The sequence below is a fragment of the Crotalus tigris genome, unplaced genomic scaffold (genome assembly GCF_016545835.1).
Source record: "Crotalus tigris isolate CLP2741 ecotype Arizona unplaced genomic scaffold, ASM1654583v1 scf7180000017883.2314494, whole genome shotgun sequence".
In the NCBI taxonomy this organism is placed as follows: Eukaryota; Metazoa; Chordata; class Lepidosauria; order Squamata; family Viperidae; genus Crotalus; species Crotalus tigris.
Window position 1 is genome coordinate 105,355 of NW_024096700.1, and position 23,926 is coordinate 129,280.

Consider the following 23,926-nt stretch of genomic DNA (forward strand, 5'->3'; position numbering starts at 1 on the left):
TAGCTCTTCAGGGTCTTGTGAGAAGAGAAGAGAATATCATCTGCAAATCTTAAGTAATTTAAATAGGCGTCATTGATTTTTATTTCATCTTTTGCCCAGTCTAGTTTGCAAAATACTTCTTCAAGGCAGGCTGAGAAAAGGATAGGTGATACTGTATTGCCTTTTTGTATACCTCTTCTATGTTGATTTCCACTTTAAGATCATTAAGGCAATTGTCGCCTTTGTTTTTCATATATTGATTGTAATAAGTTTATGTAAGCAGTGCCTACACCTTGGTTAAGCAATACATTAATTATTGCTTAATGGAATACTGAGTCAAAGGCCTTTTTGTAGTCAATGAAAGCCATGCACAGAGGCATGGTGTACTCATTGTGCCTTTCAATGACTTGCTGAACAACCTGGATGTGATTCATTGTGCTGTGGCCACTTCTGAACCTTACCTTCTCCTTTAGCTGTGCATCATTTAATGTTCTCAATATTTTTTTGCTATTATCTTGATGAAAACCTTGTAGATGACTAAAAGAAGGTTTATTGGGCAATACTTTAAATCATCTTGGATCCCTTTCTTGTGCATAAGAATCATTTCAGCATTTTTCCATGCATCAGGTATTTTTTCTTTTCTGAGGCATCTTGAGTATAGTTTTACTAGTATCTTGTGTAAACTTTCAGCATTTCAATCATAACACACTCATTTCCTGAAGCATTACCATTTTTCATTGATTTTACGGCATTTGATACTTCCTCCACTAGGATATCTGGCATTTCCTCTTTTGTGGGTGGATGTTGGTACTTTTAAGTACTTTTGATACTCTTGATCTTTGTATATCTCTGAATAGAATTTTCCAAATATTTCTAACTGGAATTCAATATAATGTAAACACAAGCAATAGAAAATAATTCAACCAATGTCTTAAACTTCAAAAGAGCTGATTTTAACAAACTCAGAGAGAACCTAGGAAAGATTCCATGGATGAAAATCCTAAAGGGGAAAACAACTCAAGAAACATGGGAAACTCTGAAAAATGCTATCATAAAAGCCCAGTCCAGCACAATATCACTAAAAAAGAAAAACAAGAAAGTCAAGAAGAAACCAGCATGGCTGCACAAAAGATCTCTCTGACAAACTGAAAGACAAAAAGGACAAGGACAAGTACTCCAAAAAATGGAAAGAGGGATACATTACTAAGACTGATTATCAGCAGACAGCCAGAACACGTAAAGATGAAGTCAGGAAAGCAAAGGCTCAGAATGAACAAAGACTTGCAACAGAAATCAAGGATAATTAAAAGAAAGTTTTTTTCAACATATTAATTAAGAAAAAAAGAAAACTGTAGGGCCACTAAAGTGAGAAAATGGCAAGCAACTAACAAGCGATAGGGAGAAAGCAGAGCTGCTTAACTCATTCTTTGCATCAGTCTTCACACAAAAAGAAATTATAGCACAACATACCAAAAGAAAAACTACTGCAAAAGACAAACTAGAAACAAAAATTAAAATAAGCAAGAAAACGGTAAGAGAACACCTATCCGACCTTGATGAATATAAATCACCAAGACCCGACAGATTACATCCCAGAATTCTGAACAGGTAGCTGTTATCTCAGAACCATTGCACCATATCTTTCAAAAATCCTGGAGCACTGGGGAAGTACCTGAGGATTGGAAAAGGGCTGATGTGGTTCCCATCTTCAAGAAAGGGGGAAAAACAGAACAAGGAAACTACAGACCAATCAGTCTAAAATTGATACCTGGAAAGATCCTGGAAAAGATAATCAAAAAACAGATCTGTGAATAACTAGGAGCAAACAAAGTTATAACTGGTAGCCAGCACAGGTTTGTTAAAAACAGATCATGCCAAACCAATCTTATTTCATTCTTTGTTAAAGTGACCAAATTAGTAGACCAGCGAAACACTGTGGACATAGTATACTTAGATTTCAATAAGGCATTAAACAGAGTAGACCACAATCTACTGCTTGGTAAGCTAGAAAAAGGTGGAATAGATAACATCACCACCATATGGATTTGTAGCTGGCTGACAAATTGTACTCAATCCTCAATGGTACTACATCTACATGGAGAGCGGTAAGCAGTGGGGTACCACAAGGCTCCTTCTTAGGCCAGTACTCTTCAATATCTTCATCAATGACTTAGATCAGGGAATAGAAGGGGAACTCATCAAATTTGCAGATGACACTAAACTGGCAGGAATAGCCAACACCCCAGAAGAAAAGCTCAGGATTCAAAAAGATCTTGACAAACTGGAACAATGGGCCCTTTTTAACAAAATGAGTTTTAATGTGGAGAAAAGCAAAGTTTTACATTTAGGCAGGAAAAATCAAAGATATAAGTACAAATTAGGTGAAACCTGGCTCAAAAACAATAACCGTGAGAGGGACATTGGAGTCCTAGTGGACAATCACTTGACTATGAGCTAGCAATGTGCAGCAGCAGCCAAAAAGGCTAATACAATTCTGGGTTGCATAAACAGAGGCATAGATTCAAGATCACATGAAGTATTAGTACCTCTTTATAAAACCCTAGTGAGACCACACCTGGAATACTGCAACCATTTTTGGTCACCATACTACAAAAAAGATGATGAGACCTTGGAAAAAGTTAAGAGAAGAGCAACTAAGATGCTCAAAGGCCTAGAGACTTAGACATATGAAGAACGGCTGCAGGCCTTGGATTTGGCTAATCTAAAGAAAAGAAGAAATAGGGGTGACATGATAGCAGTATTCCAGTAATTGAGGGGCTGCACAAAAAAGAGGGTATCAAACTATTCTCCAAAGCACCAGAGGGTGGGACAAGAAACAATGGTTGGAAATTGATCGTAGAGAGAAGCAACCTGGAATTAAGGAGAAAGTTCCAAACAGTGAGGACAATTAACCAGTGGAACAGCTTGCCTTCAGAAATCGTGGGTGCTTCATCACTGGAGGTTTTTAAGAAGAGACTGGACAGTCATTTGTCTGAGATGGTATAGGTTCTCCTGCTTGAGTGGGGGACTGGACTAGAAGACCTCCAAGGTCCCTTCCAGCTCTATTCTATTCTAACATTTCCTGTTCTACACACATCTTCATGTTTTAATGCAAAATCCTTCTTTCTTGTATTTATAAACTTGCTTTTTGCTCTGTTAATCCCTTTATTTTTTTTTTTCAATTGTCTTTTTAACAAGCTTCAGGTTAAACTGACGTGTTTCTTCTAGGATAAGTTTTTTTATGGTCTTGCAAAGTTTAACATACTCCAGTTTGTTAATGAAACTTCCAGTATTCTTCATTGTCCCTTGTTTTTTCATAAAATCAATAGTCCCATCAGAGATTTTTGACTGTACAAAGTGTTTTGTTTTGTTTTTTGGTGGTGCTATAGATATAACAGATTCAAGGATGTTTTTGACTATTAGTTCATTTTGGTCCATGATTTTCATTTCTTCCAAATCTTGCAATAGAGGAAAGGGATTTGATAGATTAATCTCAAAATTGCTGTTCTCCTCTAACAGCTTATCAAATCTTTATTTTTGTTTTTCATGACATCTTTATCATTTTCATATGCTCTTTTTGACAGTCTGTCTTCACTTTAGCTCATACCATTCTATGGTCACTTCCAATGTTAAAACTATTAATAACAATACAATTGCAGAATATGATTTTATCACTTAACATTATATAGTCAATTTTGCTTGGGTACCCAGATGGACTCTTCCATGCCCATTTTCTGCTAGCTTTTTTCTTGTAAAATGAGTTCATGATATAAAGTTCCTGCAAAATCTACTAGTCTGTCGCCTCTATTATCTTGTTCCCCACTTCCATACGGGCTAGTCACTTTTTCTCCAGGTATTATTCTTCCTATCCTTGCATTAAAGTCACCCATTAGTACTTTATATTAGCATTTTTCTTTGTCTTGAAGGCGGGCCACATCATCATAAATCTCTTCGACTTCATCATCACTATAACTTATTGTTGGCACATAAGCTTCGATGATTTGAAACTTGTACTGTTTGTCCAGTTGAATGATGCATTGGGTTACTCTATTTGATATACTTTTAAATTTTAGTACAGTATTTCAGCTTTTGGTTGATGAGAAAACCAATTCCACCACATTGTCCATCTTAGGTACCTCTAGTGTAAATGCCCAGTCCTATCAAATTCAATTACATTTCCCCTTTTTGTCATGTTTCACATAATCCAATAATATCCCAATGTATATTGTTGAGTTCAATAAATAGTTCATAAGTGTCCATTTTCATTGTTTGAATGTTGACCGTTCCTATGTCCAAAGTCCAAAGGCAGCATGATTTAATTCAGTGATCCTTAGCACCCTCTGCCTTTGGGCAGGTCTTCCCACTGCCGTGTGTAGTGCCCTAGGGCCTCTGGAGAATGAGGGCCATTTTTGAGGTTGTATTGACATGTGAAAGGAATGGATCATAATCTGCCATGCTGGTCCAATGCAGGTTGGCAGATGTGATCGGCATTAGTTTGCAATGTTATGCAATATATGCAATATAAAAGACAATATACAATATTCTCTTGTTATAAAAACACAGATGTACAATAATTTAAGGTAATTTAACAATTGCAGCTTCTCCACTATACTCTGGGAAATGAAGCTGAAAATTGTTTGATCCTTGTAATCTTGTGCCTATAGTTATAGCCCTTAAGATTGCTTTAGGAGAAAAAATAACTATTAAACAAATTTAATCAATTGTCCATTTTTTTCTTTGTTGTAGCAAACACTAACTTTTTCTAACTTTCTCTGGCTAAGTCAAGAAATAAAATATATACAGGAGCATAAAATAAGCACACACTTAATTTCAGTTTGTTTTTCATGAAAGTTACTTCAATAACTAGTTAGGCCTAACTTTAACTGTATATGTCATTATGATATTGCATCTGAACTTTAGACACCCTAGAGCAATATAATAAAAGTGAACAAACATTGTAAAAATGTCTGTTAAAAATCTTGGAATCTAATCACATTTCTATATTGTATTTGTTCACATATTAAAAAATGTTTTTCTTTCAGGACCTTCCAAGTCATCAAAAAGACGCTCAAGCACGCATTTGCAAACTGTACAGTGATTTTATCAGAACACAGATTAGAAGCTCTGCTAGAATGCCAGCAATACTTGGTGAGTATGTGTGAATACAGAAAAATAAACTCCTGGGACATTATTTTACCAAGAGTATAAAACTTTACTGAATAAACCACATTGGCACAAGAGTAATGAAACCAGCTCCAGATTTCCCACACAAAAGCAAGCATAGTTATTTCCCCCTTTCCCTACAGGCCAACCATAGTCCATTATGTCCACCAATCACTTCTATTCTGCTGGGATATCTGCTTGGTGTATCCTTGAGATGGAAGCAATGTGTCACAAGAGTTGATGGATGCTTGGATGCCATTCCCCCACCCTTGCATTCCATTCCACCCCCTCCCTTTTACTGTCAAGCTGCAAGTGAAGCAAAATGTAGGTGAAAGTGTGAGTCAGTCTTGACATGCCAACCCCCCAGAAGAAGGGTAGACCTGAAACAATATACATATATAAACATTATTACTTACAACCCAACTACTACTACATTCCTTATTGGGGCCATTGAGGGTACTTAGTGTGAAACCTCTTAACTAACTTTTCTGCCTAACATCTGGAACAGCCACCCGCTCAGCGTCTGTTAATGGCTAGCCTTTCCACAGTATTAAATATTGTAATTTTCCCTTGTGATATCTGGAGTCAAGAATCTTTTTGATCTCATAGTGCTCCTCTCCCTCTAGTCAGCTAATGACACTGAGGATGGGGCTTCCTGTGGGAGCTCTGGCATGGGCATGAACTCAGTCCCCACTTTGAAAGGAGTAAAACCTGTGCTGCTCTGCACCAAGTTGTTATATGCCATCTCTGCGAGAGGCCGGAGCTCGGCCCAATTAGTCTGTTGATAATTTACATGACAGCACAGGTATTGCTCTATTAATGAGTTGGGAGAAGCCTATCATTTTTAAAAATTCCTGACAAAATTTTGCAGTGAATTGCACCCCCCTGTCCGAGATAATGCACTTTGGGACCCTGTATAGTCTGTAATTGTGTTGCACAAACATCTTGGCTAGGACCCAGGCAGAAGGAATCTTTGGACATGCCACAAAGTGTGCTTGCTTCGAGAACAGTTCAATGACAGTCCATAATACTGTATTCCCAGCACTCTCAGACAACTCCATGATTAAGTCCATGGATATCTTCTCCCATGGGTTAGATGGGTTGACTACCAACTGTAGCAAGCCTGGACACTTTCCAGGCAGGCATTTAATGGAGGCACACACAGGGCAACTGGCCACATAGGTTTCTATGTCCTTTTTCATCTTTGGCCACCAAAACTGTCTCTTTAACAAGTGAAGGGTCTTCACAAAGCCAGGGATGCCCTGTGGGTTTTGTGTCATGGCTCCTCTGCAGGACCAAGGTTCTCTGACTGGCTGGGACATACAATTCACTCCCCTTCCAGACCAAGCCCTCCTTTAACATCAGGTCATCTTTATGTCTCTGGAACCACTCGTCTACCTCCAAGGCATCTTTTAGAGGTTGTGTCAACAAGTCCCCAGCCGGCTGCAGGGAGACTGTTCTCTGCTGCCTCATGAGCACTGGGGCTGCAAGTTGCCTGGATGGGATAATGGAATTAATTATTTCCTCTTGGGTTCTCCTGTACTGGGGCATGTGAGAGTGGGCATCTGCTAAGAAATTCCCCCCCAGCAAGTAGTGAAGGGTGAAATTGAAGCAATTAAAATACTGAGCTCATTGGACCTGCTTAGGAGACAGCTCCCTCAAGCGGCTTTAACACCTCCAGGTTCTTGTGGTCTGTCCACACCTCAGATGGAATCTTACTACCCTTTAAAACTGCCTCCAGGTCAGAAGAGCCCATTGGACTGTGTAATCTCCTTCTCCCAGATGACCCACCATCTCTCAGTATCAGATAACTTGCAAGACATGTAGGCACATGATTGCAACTTTCCTTTTTTGTTCCTCTGGAGTAAAACTGTCCATACTGCCACATAGCTGGCATCAGCCTGGATCATGAAAGGTTCATCTGGATTTGGGTGTTTCAAGACTGGCTCTGCAGTAAAGAGCTGCATTCACTCACACATTGCTCGCAAAAGCTTCTCTCTTGCTCTTTCACTCACACATTGCTCATAAAAGCTTCTCTCTTGCTCTCATTCACTCACATGTTGCTCGCACAAGCTTCTTTCTCACTCTTTCACTCACCCTTTGCTTGCAAAGGCCACTCGCTCGCTGTCTCTTCACTGCTTCGCTAACAAAAGCCCCTTCTCTCTCTTTCTCCTGTTTTTCCCCTCTCCTGCCAAAACCTGCTCATTTTATAGCTTCTCCTCTTTCTGCCCTCCTCCTCCTCCTTTTCTCTTCCGGGTGCACTGGAAACTCCAACCAGCATGTAGCCACACAAGCAGATCCTGGGGCTTCTGCCAAGCTCTGTGGCTCCAGCTGATCTCCTCCAGGTCTGTGCGGCACCGCTTTAGCTCATTCCCTCCCCCACTACACTTGGCTAGGGGTTGCGTACCACCTGCCAGGTGCTAAAGTACCACCGGTTGAAAAGCCCTGTTGTAGATGACCAAGCCAGGCTTTGTCATGAGCTGAAGTTCTCTCCCCTTTGTTGGATTGGAGAGAGAACTCCACAACCTTTTGAGCCACCTGTGTTTTCTCCTTTGGCTTCTTGGGTGGTTTTTCCAGCTTTGTTTGTGCTGGGGCTAACAGTGTAGATAGCAGTTGTGAACGTGAGGCAATTGGCTTTTCTTCCCACATTGAAAACATGCTCCTGGGTTCCAGCAGGGCTTCTACACTGTTGCAGGGGGTACACTGCCTCTTCATCCACAGGGTGCTAGATGTCTCTCGGGCATTTGTCTTGGCCAGTTTTCATGTGCAGCATGGTCCCGGTACTCCATCAAGTCAAACTTCACATTTGTGGCTAACTGGTATCATGCTCGAAGGTTGTGGGCCAGTTGTGATACAGCTCCTTGTTCAGCCCCTCCTGGAATTGGTAAACCAGTATATGCTCAGGCCAATCTCTCAGGTGAGCTGCCAGGCTACAAAAATCTTGGATGTACTCTGCTGCAGGAAGTGGATGCAGGACTGCTATGGGGTCCTCAAGTCTGTCTCGCAATACCTACCTGAAAGCATCTAGGTCTTGCAGTTTTGGAGCCTCCTTGTCGTGGAGAGACACCCACCATCCTGCTGCATTCCCCTCCAGGTTAGATGTAATGGCATTGACCCGGGCAGGCTTGTCTTTATGGCATGCCATATAGTTCCAGACCTGGGTCAGGAAGTAGGCTTAGTTGTCAGATTGCCCATCGAACCGGACCGCTAGAGGAGGCAGCGTTTGGTCTTCTAATACTAAGATGCACCTAGGCAGCCACTCCACTGCTGCCAGGGGTGTCTGCCACTGGGGCTGCAAGTGCCAGCCTCTGCCCCACCAATGGGATGGTGGAACGGATGGGAGCTGCCATCCATTCATGGGGGGTTCCCACTGCCTTGAGTGGGGTTGGCATCATCGGCTGTAGGAAGGGAGGAGACAGGGTAGGTAGTGGTTTCATGGCCCCCGTCCTGACTCCCATGATCACTGCCCTTGGAGAGATGGCTTCCCCAGCTCTCAGCTGTTCCATTGACAAATTGTGAGCTGTGGCTGGAAATTGCCACTCAGTTGGATCATCCCACTTGGCTCCTCAACTAGCCTTCCACTTGCTCCCCTGGGTCACCATGACTCCAGGGGGGACTGATTGATACTCTGCTTCTGCTGCTTTCCCCACGTGGCTTGCCCACCAGCCTTTGGGGCCCGAATAGGGTCCTTCCATCACTCTCCCTTGAGCGCAGATTGTTGCTCTGGCTTCTCAGTCCTCTATTTGGGGCAAAATCAGCTTCATCCTTCTTCCATTTTGAAAGAGAGAAAAAAGGGTGAAGACCAAGATGGCAGAACCCAATTACACATAAATAGATTCCAGACAAAATCTGAAGACTTCTTAAATTCAAGGCAGAAGAACAAACTGGATAATATGACAGAGTAACAACAGGAAATTAAACAGTATTTTGTTTTCTGCTCTCTCTACAGTTCACCAGGCAAACTAAATAGTCATTCTTTCAAAACTTTATTTTTGAACAACCATTTCTATGCATGCTAGGAATCAAAAATCTGAAACATAAAGTGAAATAGCTGACAATTTTGTTTGCTTTGAATGCTACTGCTGCTGGCTTGAAACTGATGATCTTCAAAATACTTTTTTATTATTTTTTTTAAAGTAATACATAAAAAGAAAGAACAAGTTTTATATTAAAGCACTAACTGTTCTGAACACAAACTTCCTTTAAAAAAGTTATAGTTCAACTGCATAATTATGCTAGCAAGAATATGTTATGTCAGAAATAGCACATATTGTTTCATGCATACTTTTATTCCCAGCAAAAGCATTATAAATCAAACAAGTTTGTTTGCTGAATGCTTTGATGTATACCTATTCCAAATGTTTATTTCTACTTGTCCATTATTATTCTTCATTTATTGCACCCCAAACACATAAGGGTATTTTTGCAGAAAGGGAGAAGAATTGCCCTTCATTGCATAAGTATTATTGAACAATGATATCAAGTTTGTCAGGGTCTCAACAATCTCCTCCAAATGAAGTTCTCTGCTAGCCACCTGTCAAGTGGCACAGTCGCTCTTTGAAGGTGATGTCAGCAGAAAAGCTTGCACAAATTTTCTTCATGAGTAACAGTGAGAAAGTTACTTATCAAAGCCTTCCTGATTGTATTTTCTTCCATTTCCCCTCCCCTCCTATTCTCCTTCTCTTGAAGCAAGTTGGCACTAGTTGCAATAAAAACTAACTGCAGTAAAACTGCATATTAGTATGCAGTTTTGTTATATAAACAACCCACAATTTATGAGAGATTCAACATATGGTCGAAAAGGGGAAACAGTATGTGATGGATCAGTAAATCTTCTGAAGATTGGGTTCACTATAATAATATTCTTTAGCTTCTGATAAGGTAGATACCATGCTCAAATAAAATAAAATTGCAGAAGAAAAGAAAATAAGAAGGGAGAAGGGAGGAGGAGGAGGAGGAGGAGGAGGAGGAGGAGGAGGAGGAGGAGGAGGAGGAGGAGGAGAAAGAAAGAAAGGAAAGAAAGAAAGGAAAGAAAGAAAGAAAGAAAGAAAGAAAGAAAGAAAGAAAGAAAGAAAGAAAGAAAGAAAGAAAGAAAACAGCAGGCTGAATGGAACTTGGAAATAACCTGAAGAGAATTGTCAACAAAGTCATAGAAATATCTATCTAAAAGTAATTGACTTTAATGTTGTTTATTTCTTAGTAATTTGTTACAGAATTATAGCCCAAGATGCCTATTTATGGCAGTTATTAGTTGATTCTATGCAATATATAAATGTAAATTTTCTAGAGATATGAAATAATATTTTTGCACAAAGGGAAGAATACAAATACATTAAGTAATTTACTGATTATTGTCATTCGGTAAGATGGGCAGTTGATTCCTGAAAATATCAATTCATAAATAATTTATATTTTCTAATTCTGATGTATTAGGTCATAGAAGAAAACACAGTCATGCAATATGAATCAATGCCTCGAGTCAAGCTCTTCCCAATATATCCTAGGAACTCAAGCAAGCGAAGGTCAAGGCCTAAAATCAGTGCTTTGCAAGAGGAAACAGAGGAAGAAGTTCAAGAAACCCGGCTGTGAAGATGCCTCAAGATGCTGTTGCATACAGTTTCCTAGAATTATTCTGAGACAAATACCAGAACAAATGGGAGCAGAAAGAACACCACTAAAAATGCAGGAACAAGAACAGATTTAGCAATTTAAATTAATGAATGTGTAATCTGTCTGCATAAAATGCTTCATTGCAAGGGTCAAATTAGGTATCAAGGACATGTACGCAGTTCTTTGATCCCAAAGAATTTTTTCATAAAATATCTTCTTTTTACAGACATGGGATGATCAGGATGATAATCAGGTTTTTAAGTTATAAGTTGAATTTTTAAATATTACAGTACATATTTTACAGTATGTGAACATCATACAAAACAAGCATAGTTCACACTTGTCACATTTTAAGCTACAGTAAATCCATAAGCAGCTCTGATTCTAAAGGCCCGGGTTTTTTTAATCAGAGAACAAACCAAGGATGAAATATGTGCCTTTTGAGATCATTGCAAAAGAGGTCATGAACTGTATTTATTTCTGTGCAAATTATAGATATGTCAGCCAAAATGAACATTTATTTTCTGGATTAACACAAATACAGGAATTGCTAGCTCTTAGTTTTTGACATTTGGGCATTTAAATCTTCATAAGAACATATGAGAACATAAATTTAATTAGGAATTTTTAAATTGTTTTTCCTGTATATGAAAAGGACATGGGAAAAATGTGATTGAAATGTATACAGTTTTTGTAGTGCAAATGCATGAAAGTTGCATAATCAAAAAAAAAGAAAGAAAGCAAGTATACCCATTCATGCAACAGAAATTATATTTAATTTCATATATATTATCTGTTATAATAGCCAGGAAAATATGAATTAAAAAGTAGGAAGATGGAATTAAAGACAAATGGCATTTGTCTTCGTCTGAAATAGTTCAACTTTGTTGGTATTTTGTGCATTCTGTTAGTCAGATTAATCTTTTCCTATATGTAAGATACAGTAGCTGATGCTTCATAACCATTATAAAAGAAAGGGTTAACTGTTAATCTACTTATCTGTTGCATATGGACCAGGAGAAATTAGCATTTTATTGTTTTTATAGGCAGTAAAATGAGTCAGGGCATTGTTTTCAGTTTTTAAAATTTAGCATTGTTTTTAATTTTTAGAATTTGTAATTTCTAGTGGAAAGAAAAAAATACTTGACTTTTGTGATCTTTTATACCATACTATTTTACAGTTAACTGAAATTTATCTAGCATATTTATTTCATAATTTTATTAAAAGTTACTATGCTACTCCTTTAATAAGAATGTTCTATATTTTGGAAATAAAATGTATAAATTGTATTGGAATTCAAAGAGCCATCATGATTGTTTTTATTTTAAATTTTATACAATTTAGAGAAAATTCTGTAATGAAAATCCTAGCTACTAACTGCTGCATTACTTATTTTCCTTGTTTTTGTTGTCTTAATTTTTTAATGTGCAGTGATGACATTGGTTCTAATCTAAAGTATGAGGTTATGTAAGGCAACATCTTGAAACAATTTTTTTTTTCTTATTTCTACAGTGAGTTTAGCCATAGTCTTGATTTGGTAGCCAGGGGTCAGATCAGATCAGCAATGTCACAAGGCAGTTCCTAAGTATCCTGGTGCTATTTTCTAGATCTTTTTAAGCAATAAGAAGCATTTGATTTGGGTACAAAGGCCTATCAGCAATTATCACAATGACTTCAAAATTGGTGTTTCTCTGTTGATCTGTTTTGTAACATTCTGGCCATCCTATTCTCTACAACCTGCAGCTTCTGATGTAGATGTACATAGAATGCATTAAGTATCAAGTCAACATCAGGGTATGATTGACTATTGTCAGGTATCCTATTCCAGAAACATCTATAACTGTCACACAGCCAGAGCTGCACAAAGGCTCTTCTGAGCAGGGCTTCCAACTGCTCCTTCAGAAGAACCTTAAATCCAGGAGGATCCCCAAGTCATACATCACCACTTTTAGAGAAGTACTCCATCCATGATAACTACAGGGACTGATATTGGTGGATCATCCACAAGTTTATAGACAAACAGTAGCTCCAGCTGAAGTTGAGTCTCTCCATCCTCTCCCTAACATTCAGCCCACTTCAGCCTTCTGTGTTACTAAAGCAAAATAAAATGCTAGGCATTACATTGTACAATCTGTAGGTACAACAGCCAGGAATTATTACCAACTTCATGACTTTAAAGCTGAATTAGTTAAATTTACTGAAACGTTTTGGAACACATCCACCTGCGCGACGAGGCGGCGGCCGAGCGCGCCATCCAGAAGCTCAACGGGCACCTCCTCCACTGCCACCGTGTGGTCGTGGAGTTCTCCTGCCCGAGGCCCACCCACACCATCAAGACCTTCGTGGGTAACGTCTCGGCCGCCTGCACCAGCGGCGAGCTGCGCGTCCTCTTCCAGGAGTTTGGGCCCGTTATCGAGTGCCACATCGTGAAAGGAGTGGGAGAGGCGAGCTTGTGGCCTAGAAATCTACTCTGTACATGCTCAGAGGTGTTGTTACGTTCTCCATTCCCAGCTGCGATCCCAGCAATTGAAACCAACTCAGCTTTAAGGAGCCCCAGTTTGACTAGCCGTCCCGCCGTGGCTGGGTTGACTTTACACAATTGTTGGATGTCCGGAGAAGCCATGGATGAGCTGAACGAGAGGTACTTGGAGAAGTTGACCCAGCTCTTTGAGGAGCATAAGGCCAAGTACGGTCTGCCCCAAGACAAGTACCTAATGATCACCTAGCCGGCCACATTGGACCAGCCTGGGACACAGAGGGGCAATATTATTTTTTTTAGAGAATGTTTGTTGTGGGTGTGTGTATGCATGTAGATGAATGGTGGCCCTGTTATGTATAAATTTTATTATTGTATTTAGGGCGTATGAATGTGAATATTTTTATTTTTATGTATATAAATTGAGTGTGAATGTATATTGAGTGTTTGGGGTATGAGAATGGTGGAGTCGGGGGCGGAGCCTGGTACCCCCTCTGCTGAGTGCAATAGCAAAAGTAGGGGGGGCAGGACTTACCCTTGGGCTTGGTCTGTATGGAAAGCTAGTCCGGTCAGGAAGGGAGAAGGCTGGTGAGGGTGGGGGTACTCTGGGGAGGGGAGAAGGTCAGAGCATCCCGGTTATGACTGGGATGGGCAGATATGGCGGGAGCCGAGGGGCAGGCCATCTTTGGGGAACGAGGACTCGCTATGTTAGAGCGATTCCTTGTTCCGGCCCCTCAAAAGGCTCATCCTGTAGTACTGGTGACAGGGGAGTACAGGGCCCTAATTGTAGGCTGCTGTTGCTTAATGCCAGGTCCGTTGTCAGCAAAGCCCCCCTTGTCCATGATTTAATATTGGACAGCGGGGCAGACCTGGCATGTATAACCGAAACCTGGCTGGGCCCTGAGGGGGGTGTTTCCCTCTCGGAGATGTGCCCGGATGGGTTTGTGGTGCTTCATCAGCCTTGACATCAGGGCAGGGGTGGGGGAGTGGCAGTCATCGCTCAGAAGTCCTTGAGTCCTCGTGGGATTCCTGCCTTGGAGGTTGTTGGGTGTGAGTCCCTCCTATTGAAGTTGGGTTCACGGGTTCAGTTGGGCTTGCTGCTGACGTACCTACCTCCCAGCTGCGTTGCAACAGCCCTGCCTGCGTTGCTGGAGTCAGTAGCCGGGTTGGCGGTGGAGTTCCCCAGACTTATAGTACTGGGGGACTTTAACCTACCATCACTCGGCGATCACTCAGAGGCGGTGCAGGAGTTCATGGCTTCCATGGCAACCATGGACCTGACCCAGGTAATCCAGGATCCGACTCACAGGGGTGGTCACACACTCGACCTTGTGTTTCTCTCGGAGCAATGGAGACATGATCTGGAATTAAGGGGAATAGAGATCTCGCCCTTGTCATGGACAGATCATTTCCTATTGAGGCTGGACTTCAGAGCATCACTCCCCCATCGCAGGGAGAGGGAGCCGACTAGGTGGTTCCGCCCCAGGCGCCTAAGGGACCCAGATAGGTTCCAGGAGAAGCTTGGGGAAATAGCTGACTCCCTTGTCCACAACTCATCCGGGTCCCTGGTTGCAGCCTGGAATGAGGCGGCGTCCGGGGGCCTGGATCGAATTGCGCCTTTGTGACCTCTCTGTGGTGGTGGTCCCCGGAGGGCGCCTTGGTTTACTGAGGAGCTCCGGGAGATGAAGCACCATAAGAGACGTCTAGAGCGACATTGGAGGGCTAGTAACTTTGAATCTGACCGATCACTATTAAGAGCCTATCTTAGGACTTATTTAGTGGCGATAAGAGCGGCAAAGTGTGTTCACTTTTCCGCACTTATTGCGTCCGCAGAATTTCGCCCGGGTGCCTTGTTTAGGGTGACCCGCTCCCTTCTTAAAGTGGAGGAGGCGGAGGAACCCTTGCAGGGGAGAGCTGAGGAGTTTGTTCAGTTTCTTTCGGACAAAATCGCTCAGATTCAGAGAGACCTGGACTCCGACTGGGCAGTGCCAGCCGAGTTGCCAGGGGCTGGTCTTAGTCATGTTATCTGGAGCGAGTTTGAGCCTGTGACCCCTGATGAAGTGGACAAGGCCGTGAGGGCAATGAATGCCGCCACCTGTTTATTGGACCCGTGCCCCTCCTGGCCGGTTTCTGCCAGTAGGGAGGTGAAACGAGGCTGGCTCCAGGCGATAATCAATGCCTCCTTGAGGGAGGGGTCTTTCCCGCAACCTTTAAAGGAAGCAGTGGTGAGGCCCCTCCTCAAGAAGCCTTCCCTGAACCCAGCTGTTTTGAAGAACTTTTGCCCCGTCTCCAATCTCCCCTTTGTGGGGAAGGTTGTAGAGAAGGTGGTGGCGTCCCAACTCTTGCGATCCTTGGATGAAACTAATTATCTGGACCCTTTTCAATCTGGTTTCAGGCCCGGCTACAGCACTGAGACTGCTTTGGTCGCACTGACTGATGACCTCTGGCGAGCCCGGGATAGGGGTTATTCCTCTATCCTGGTGCTTCTTGACCTCTCAGCAGCTTTCGATACCATCAACCATGGTATCCTTCTGCGTCGTCTCGGAGAGGTGGGGGTGAGCAGCACCGTATTGCGGTGGTTCTCCTCCTACCTTTCTGACAGGTCGCAGTCGGTGTTGGCGGGTGGACAGAGATCGACCCCTAGGCGCCTCGATCATGGGGTGCCTCAGGGCTCGGTCCTGTCCCCCCTCCTTTTTAACATCTACATGAAACCGCTGGGTGAGATCATTTGGCGACACGGGGTGAGGTATCATCAGTACGCGGATGATACCCAATTATATATCTCCACCCCGTGTCCTTTCAGTGAAGCAGTTGACGTGATGTGCCAGTGCCTGGAAGATGTGAGGGTCTGGATGGGGGTGAACAGGCTTAGACTCAACCCTGACAAGACTGAGTGGCTCTGGGTCTTGCCTCCCAAAGGCCAACTGGATGGTCCATCATTAGTCCTGGGGGGGGGCAAATTTACCTCCCTCAGTGCAGGCATGCAACTTGGGTGTCCTCCTGGACTCACAGCTAAATTTGGAACAACATCTATCGGCTGTGGCCAGGGGGACCTTTGCACAGGTTCGCCTAGTGCACCAGTTGCGGCCTTATTTGGACCGGGAGGCTTTACTCACAGTCACTCATGCCCTTGTCACCTCAAGACTGGATTACTGTAACGCGCTCTACATGGGGCTACCCTTGAAGGGCGTTCGGAGGCTGCAGTTGGTTCAGAACGCAGCCGCGAGAGCGATTGTGGGCGTGCCAAGGTACGCCCACATGTCATCTATACTCTGCGAGCTGCACTGGCTTCCTGTGGGTCTCCGGACACAATTCAAGGTGTTGGTTATCACCTTTAAAGCCCTTCATGGCATAGGGCCAGGTTACTTACAGGACCGCATTCTGCCGCACAGTTCCCAGAGACCGGTGAGGTCCCATAGATTGGGCCTCCTTCAGGTCCCGTCGGCCAGACAATGTTGGCTGGCGGGCCCTCGGGGAAGGGCCTTTTCTGTGGTGGCTCCGACCTGGTGGAATCAACTTCCCCCCGAGGTTCGAACTACTCCCACCCTGCCGGCCTTTAAGAAAGCCGTTAAAACTCTCCTGTTCCGGCAGGCCTGGGGCTGATGTCCCCGGGGGGGCCGTGATATGATCGGACTTGCGGTATGACTGTATTATTTTATTGTTTTATGATTGTTTTAACTCTGTACGCCGCCCTGAGTCCTTTGGGATTGGGCGGCATATAAATAAAATTAAATACAAATACAAAATACAAATAAGCAAAGGAGTGAAACAAGGCTGCATATTTTCCCCTTATTTAATCAATCTATATGCTAAATATATATTAAGGAAAACTGGATTTGAAGAAGGTGATCATGGAGGAAGAAGCATCAATAATCTAAACTATGCGAATGACATTACTCTGATTACTGAAAATGTGAAGGATCTGCAAGGTCTCATAATAAAAGTAATGGAGCACAGTGAAAAATGGGACTAAAATTAATTATAAAAAAGACCAAACTTACAATAATAGGTCCAACAACCAGCCTTAGAATGGACAATGAGGATATCAAAGTGGTAAAAAGTAAGCTTCTGCCGTTTAGGATCAGCAACCAATAGTAAAGAAACAAGCAATTAAATAATATGCTGTAGACTAGAACTTGGTAGAATATATATGGAGGACATGCTAGAGATACTCAGAAGCCACAGCATGTCTATGAATACGAAGTTTTCCTTGTGACAAAGTTTAAAGTAAAAGTTGCACTTTGAGGAAGCAGATTAGGAAGAGTATTGACAATGTTGAATGTTGTGTTGGAGAATTCTCCTGAGAATATAGACATCATTGAACAAATGAACCCAGAGTTTTCACTTGATGCACAAATGACCAAGTTCAAATTATCCTACTTCAGATACATAATGCAAAAACCTGAAAGACCAGGTTAGGGATAGACCATAATGAGAAAGATCTCATTGTGATTACTAAAAGTTGACACCAATTTGATGGCATGTAATCAATCACAATATAAGGTTATATGAAGCCTCTACTTCACAAGAAATAGACTGTAAAATTCTAGAAGATAGCAATAAATTATTGCTTCAGTGCTTAGCTTGTGAGCTTCCCAGAAACATCTCATCAGTCATTCTATTAAAAAGAAATTGGTCCCAATAAATATATAAGCTGCCAGCTATTTAAGTATTTGAGTCCCACCCATTCAGTGTATGTTTTAAAGAGCTGGTTGGATAACAAGACTAGGGAATGGGACAGAGACATAGGACTGTACAGCACACTCCATATTTTATTTGCTGTGAATATGCTTGTGGTACATAGATAAATTGGCAGTTCATATACACTGCAGCTTTAAATGAAGAATGTACAAAATGTAATTCATTTTTGCTGATCTCTGACCATATATCAGTTTAAAAATATTAAGTGGCATTTGTAACAGGCATAACCATCTGCTGCTGTGTTTATAATCAGGTGGTACAAAAAAACACTATGCCAACACTGCACTTATAAAAAATATTGATTAAAATAGTTTACTGATATTATTATATAACATACGTTAATAAATTGAAAGTTTTATTTATAACCTTTGCTATATGATCATAATAAAAATTAAATAAGAAGCCATTCAAGTGAACAGAGCTAAATGCAAATTCCTGAATTGTCAGTCTACTAGCATCCAATATATGAACACCAAATCCTTAAACTATAAAGATTTTTTTAATAAATTGGCAGAGTAATAACATTTTGTTTTGTTGTCACTAGGTGGTGCCGAAGAGTTGACTCATTTTTATTTGTTGTTCCAGATACTTTTTATTGCAAGAGTTTTGTATCTTGTTGGAATCCATGATTTTAGGCAAACCTGGTTACACAGCTTACTGGTATATGAAAAAAATACTTTTCAAGCATAATCTCATTATATATTTACTTCCATGCCTATCAGATCTGAGTTTGAAAGATTCTGGATGACCACTAGAATTAGTTATCTATCTGTCTTTGTAGCCCAGATGTAGCTCTCTTAATACCTGTGCATTTGATATGGCAAAAGAAACTTGCAGCACAGAAGCTTATTAACGATTCAGTCTAGAAAATGGTTTCATTGTTTCATACTCTACAATCTAAATAATGTATGATTTATGTTTATTTGCAGTTTCCTATAACCAAAGAGAAAAGACATCCTAATATGCTTTTGCAAAATATGGAAGTCTTACTATTAATTATGCCTATGGTACTGAAAAGAAAGGCTTTAGGTGTAAAGCATGTGCTTTCCTAATGCAGCCACTGAACTATTGGCTGCAGCTGCCAGGAAATGTGGTTCAGAAAATCTGGAGCATCACCAGGGGATGCAACTTCTGATACAGAAAGTAGCTGTCAGAGAAATTTTGGGTACTAAGAATCCATACTGGTTACTGCAACGGAGGCAGTTGGAGGAATCATGTAACCAAGAAGAAGGTAAAAGGAGGAGTTGTCTGAGGCAAAAGGACACAAAGTAGGCCCAGCCTGAAGTGAGCAGCATGCAGAACAAGTCCCAAATGTGTTTTCAGAATAATTATATCTTAAAGGCCAGCTTAAGTAATCCATCATAAAGCCTGTTTTTTTTCTGGCACAGAATATTCATGCTCTGTTAAAATGCCAGGTAATGTTGCTAGCAAATTTAATAAGATACAAGAGGATCTCCTGTTGTCTTCTTTCAATGCCTTGGCTTGCTTTGCCAAAATGCATTTCCTAAGGTTTCATTGCACTAAGACAACTGGAGATACACAGTTATGTCAGGTTTGTCACTGTGCATGTTTACCCACAGAGGAAAATGTAATACCCATTGGAAAAAGCTCTTTTAAAAAAATATTACTTATCAGGTATAAAACTACAATGTTTTTTTTTTCAGGGATTTGTCAATGCTGAAGTGGGGATCAAAAAATAAAAGATCTAAAAGCTGCAGGAAACTGCATAGCCACAGGCTCTTATTCAAATTTTGGAAAGAAATAATTCCATTCATGGAATCAAAAGAAAGACAAATCAAACTGCATTTGTTCAGCCAGTAAAATGATAAAAGTATTGCATAATATCAAACAATACACTACAAGAACGAAAAGAAAAATAATCCAAACTTAATATATATATATGTTTTCATTACACAGAAGGTTGTAGTAAGTGATAAAATCAGTATGATGATTGATAAAAAACAAAAAAATCCTAAATCTATACAGTGTTCGTATAATATCCTATTTAATTTACTAGCAGCCACGATTGGGACCAGCAACTCAGTCACTAAGTGAAGTGGTCACTAAATGAAACTGTTTATGATGTTACTTTAGCTTCCTTTGTTTTCTTTTCCTGCAAAGGTGGTAAAGGTGAGGAGTGGTGGTAAAGTTACTTTTTCATCACCTTTGTAACTGTGAATGGTCACTAAACAAGGCAGTCACTAAACAAGGACTGACTACCTGCATTCAGTTTAAAACATAAGGTAGCACTTAAAGATTGAGGTGGAGCAAAGAGAGAGAGGATTTTGAAAAAGGTTGCTATAAAGACAGTGTAAGGAAACAGAGATTTTACTATAGCTGAATTGCTCTGAAGCATACTGTATATGCGGAGGGGTATAGTAAATAAAAATCAAGATGGCAGCCAACATTGCAGCAGAAGCTCCGCCTGTATTTATGTACAGCACACAGAAAAATGAGGCAAAACTTCAATCATACCTTTATGGCAGCCTCTTTCACTTTTGTAGCCATATTCTGCAGGCATTCCTGCAATAATTGCAGTTATTCTTCTGACAGATGTGTGTGTGAGAGAAATATATGCAAAAATTGGGAAATGGGGAAAAAGACACTGAGAACAAACCTATTGTAAACAATAACAGTTATTTTCAGCAACAACACCAATGCCAGCAATAAAACAAACACACAATTAATGTTGAATTTTGCTCTGAAAAATAATCCCAAATGTACAATGAGACATGGGAAATGCCTTTTTCTTTCAAGGGTGAAAAATGTATTACAAATTTTAAGACAGAAAAAGTAACAGAAATGAAGAGGATATAATTAAATTAGAATTAAGCCATACTTACCCAAGAAGAAGCTGCTTTCTGATGAAGGATCCTAACACTAATCACAAAGATTTGTACAGTTGTACTGTTTTTGCAAAAAGGATGCAGGAGGAATACGGTGGACCTCATGTATGTTTCCATGAATAAGTCAGAGGGGCAGCATAATGTAAGCCAACTCTGGAAAGAGTCCAAAACCCTTCAACTAATGATGCTCATTTCTACGTATTTGGGGAAAGAATTGCATGGCATCTTTTAAAAATCAAATACATCATTTGATAACAAACTATTTGAGAAAAACATTAGTCAACTAATCTCTTGTATTCTCAGGAATTTGGATTGCAAGAGTGTAGAGATTTTTGAACAGTCATTTTAGGACCAGATATACTGATCACACCAATGATTTATTTTGAGAACATAGTGGGCATTCAAACATTTGAGCTTCACATTCTGACAGAGCCTGCATGAGAGGCAAGATAATTTTAAAAACACTGTGTAAGGATCTGCCTCAACTAGATTTCCCAAGGAAGCAGAACTCTTGAAACAAGCATTGTTTCAAAAAAAACTTTTATTGAGAGTTAGTGATAGCAGGAAAGCAAAGCAAGGTCTGAAGATTTCATGCACGAAAGGCTACATTGCCCATTCAGGTCTCCTCCTCCCAGTGCCCAACCGTCTGTTTGAAATCCATCCAATCCATAGGTACTAGGTTGTTTTGAGAACTTAGTGATTTAGCACCCTTCTCAAGGTCTCTCTCGGTTTCATTTCCCAACATTCCCAGGCTGCAACAGAATGGCAGGCCCCAAGAATAAATACATAGGCCAGTAGTGGTGAACCTATGGCATGGGTGCCAGAGGCAGCACTCAGAGCCCTCTTTGTGGGCACGCATGCCGTCACCCCAGTCCTAGGCCTTCAGCTGGATTTTATAAAACCTTTTCACTTTAAGCCTCTGCTGCCGTGTACAAAAAAAAAGGTTCAATCAATCAGTCATTTCAACTTCTCACAGGAAAAAAAAGATCTTGCAAAGTTGGAATTGGTTGATTGAACTTTTTAGTCCCACCTGGTCTGCTGTTACCACCGCAGCGATGCCTACCCAATGGGCCATACCCACCCAATGGGCCACACCAACCCGGCACTCGATGATGCATAAGTGGGTTTTGGGTTGCAGTTTGGGCACTCGGTCTCTAAAAGGTTCACCATCACTGACATAGGCACAAGGAATAAACTGTAAGCATATCCATTTGAGAGGTCCTGACATATGTCTCCCCTAAAAGAATGACAGATCCACCTGTAAGACAAAGAAAAGGAAGGAGGGAAAGAGGAAAACAAACACATCAATCAGATTTATCAGGATATCGTTCATGAAAACATTTGAGCAACCTAGGAGCTTCTTATAGACCCATTCATTCTGCAAAGCAGGAAGATCTTTCCAGGCAACTAAATACTGAGTGGACCCATGATGTTTATGAGAGTCCAGAATGTCCTTGATTTCAAAGTGTTGCTCACCTTCAACCATAATGGGTCGCAGGGTGGGAGCAGAGACAGGCCTTAATGCAGAAGTAATCTTGGATTTCAGCAGACTGCAATGGAAAACAGGGTGGATTTGTCATAAACTCTTAGGAAGTTCTAATTTCATGGTCACAGGATTTACAGATACGAGCGTTTATTTAGTGATATTTCACAAAAACGAAGTTATTCAGAAAGGGTACTTACATTAAAAATTCAAAATTGCAATCAAAAACAGGCCTCTGTAGCCATGTGACTTGGATTCAGTCTCGGCTGCTGCAGTGGCCATTTTAACTCTGTGACTTGCCTGGGCCAGTTCGAGCCTACGAGAAGCCAGAAGTGGGGTTTTTTTTGTGCCTACTCACATGGCCAAGCAAGATTTTTGTAGCCGGCAGGACCGTTTGTTTTCCTGGAGCTGCATGTGGAAGATCTGCTGCTTGCTAGACTTGAAGACTGGGCTTGTAGAGAGCTAGAATTACTTCTGTAAGTATTTTAAAATATTCTTTTTTGTTACCCTATAGCAGACATGTCAAACACAAGGCCTGGGGGCCGGATGTGGACCGTGACATGGTTTCATGTGGCCCATGAAGCCATCCTGGAAACAGTGAGGGAATGGCCCCCACTGCCTTGGCCCCAGCCCAGGTTGCCCAGGAGCCAATGTACAATTTTGTGGTGGCCATCTATGCTGAAACACAGTCTTAGCTCCACAAGGCAATCTGGAAACAGCAAGAGAGTGGCCACTGCCACGTTGGCCCCACCCCCTGGGCACGCACTGGGGAGGTATCACCCTTTGTGAGGAATGAAGAAATGCACCATTGCCTGGAAGTAGCCAGCAAATGTCCCTCGCCTACTTCACATATCGGCTTGATGGGCTCCGGGGGAAGGGTTTCAGCAGGCAGTGGGGCGCTGTCCTCACAGCGCCGAGAGGCTGAGCCAGGCGGCACAAATCCAAAAAGAAGCGCGCCACCGCTCAGCCCCCAGCCTGCCCGATTTCAGCAAGCAGCAAGGTGAAAAGCTGGCAAGCTTTGCACTGCCCGGCTCAGCCTCTCAGTGCTGTGAGGAGAGCGCCCTGCTGCCTGCCAAAACCGGGCAGGCTGAGGGCTGGGTGGTGTCACACTTCTTTTTGGATTTGCGCTGCCTGGCTCTGGGAAGCTCACGGCACCATCCACCCCCCCTCGCATGGCCTGAGAGGAACAGTGAGGCTCTTCCAGTGGACCATGTCTTGGCACTTGCCCCAGTCCCACCCCCTTCTGCCAGAGACTCTCAGATCTGTCCCACTCCTGCCCACTCTCACAGGCACCCTTGACATGAGTAGGCCACACCCACTCCAGCCACACCTACCCAGTAGGCTACGCCCACCCAGGCCACACCTACCTGGCCCCCAAGAACAACTGCAATGCTGATGCGGCCCTCAGTGAAATTGAGTTTGACACCCCTGCTCTATAGTACTATATTGTATTGTTTGTAATTATTTTGGGGATTGCTCTGCTTTTTATTATTTTGTAAGTGCAGTATTTTGCAAGATTGATTGTTTGCATTTGCCTGAAACTTATAGCATGTGCCTGCTGCTGCTCCTTTCCCTAATATAGATCCATCAGAGATTCTGCTAACACTTACTGGAAGGAAATCCCTACCCCCACCCCATTTTGGATTTTGGCTGGAGAGTCTTGTCCT

General features: G+C 41.7%; 1 protein-coding gene across 1 annotated transcript in view; it reads left to right on the forward strand.

Moving 5' to 3' along the window:
- The window catches only part of CFTR (CF transmembrane conductance regulator), a 112,706-nt gene extending 101,222 nt beyond the window's left edge, over positions 1-11,484 (forward strand). The window contains exons 26-27 of the mRNA XM_039343983.1: positions 5,022-5,127; positions 10,576-11,484. Coding sequence (XP_039199917.1) covers positions 5,022-5,127; positions 10,576-10,731 — 262 coding nt within the window. The 3' untranslated portion in view covers positions 10,732-11,484. The remainder of the gene's footprint in view (positions 1-5,021; positions 5,128-10,575) is intronic.
- The last annotated feature ends 12,442 nt before the right edge of the window (positions 11,485-23,926 follow it).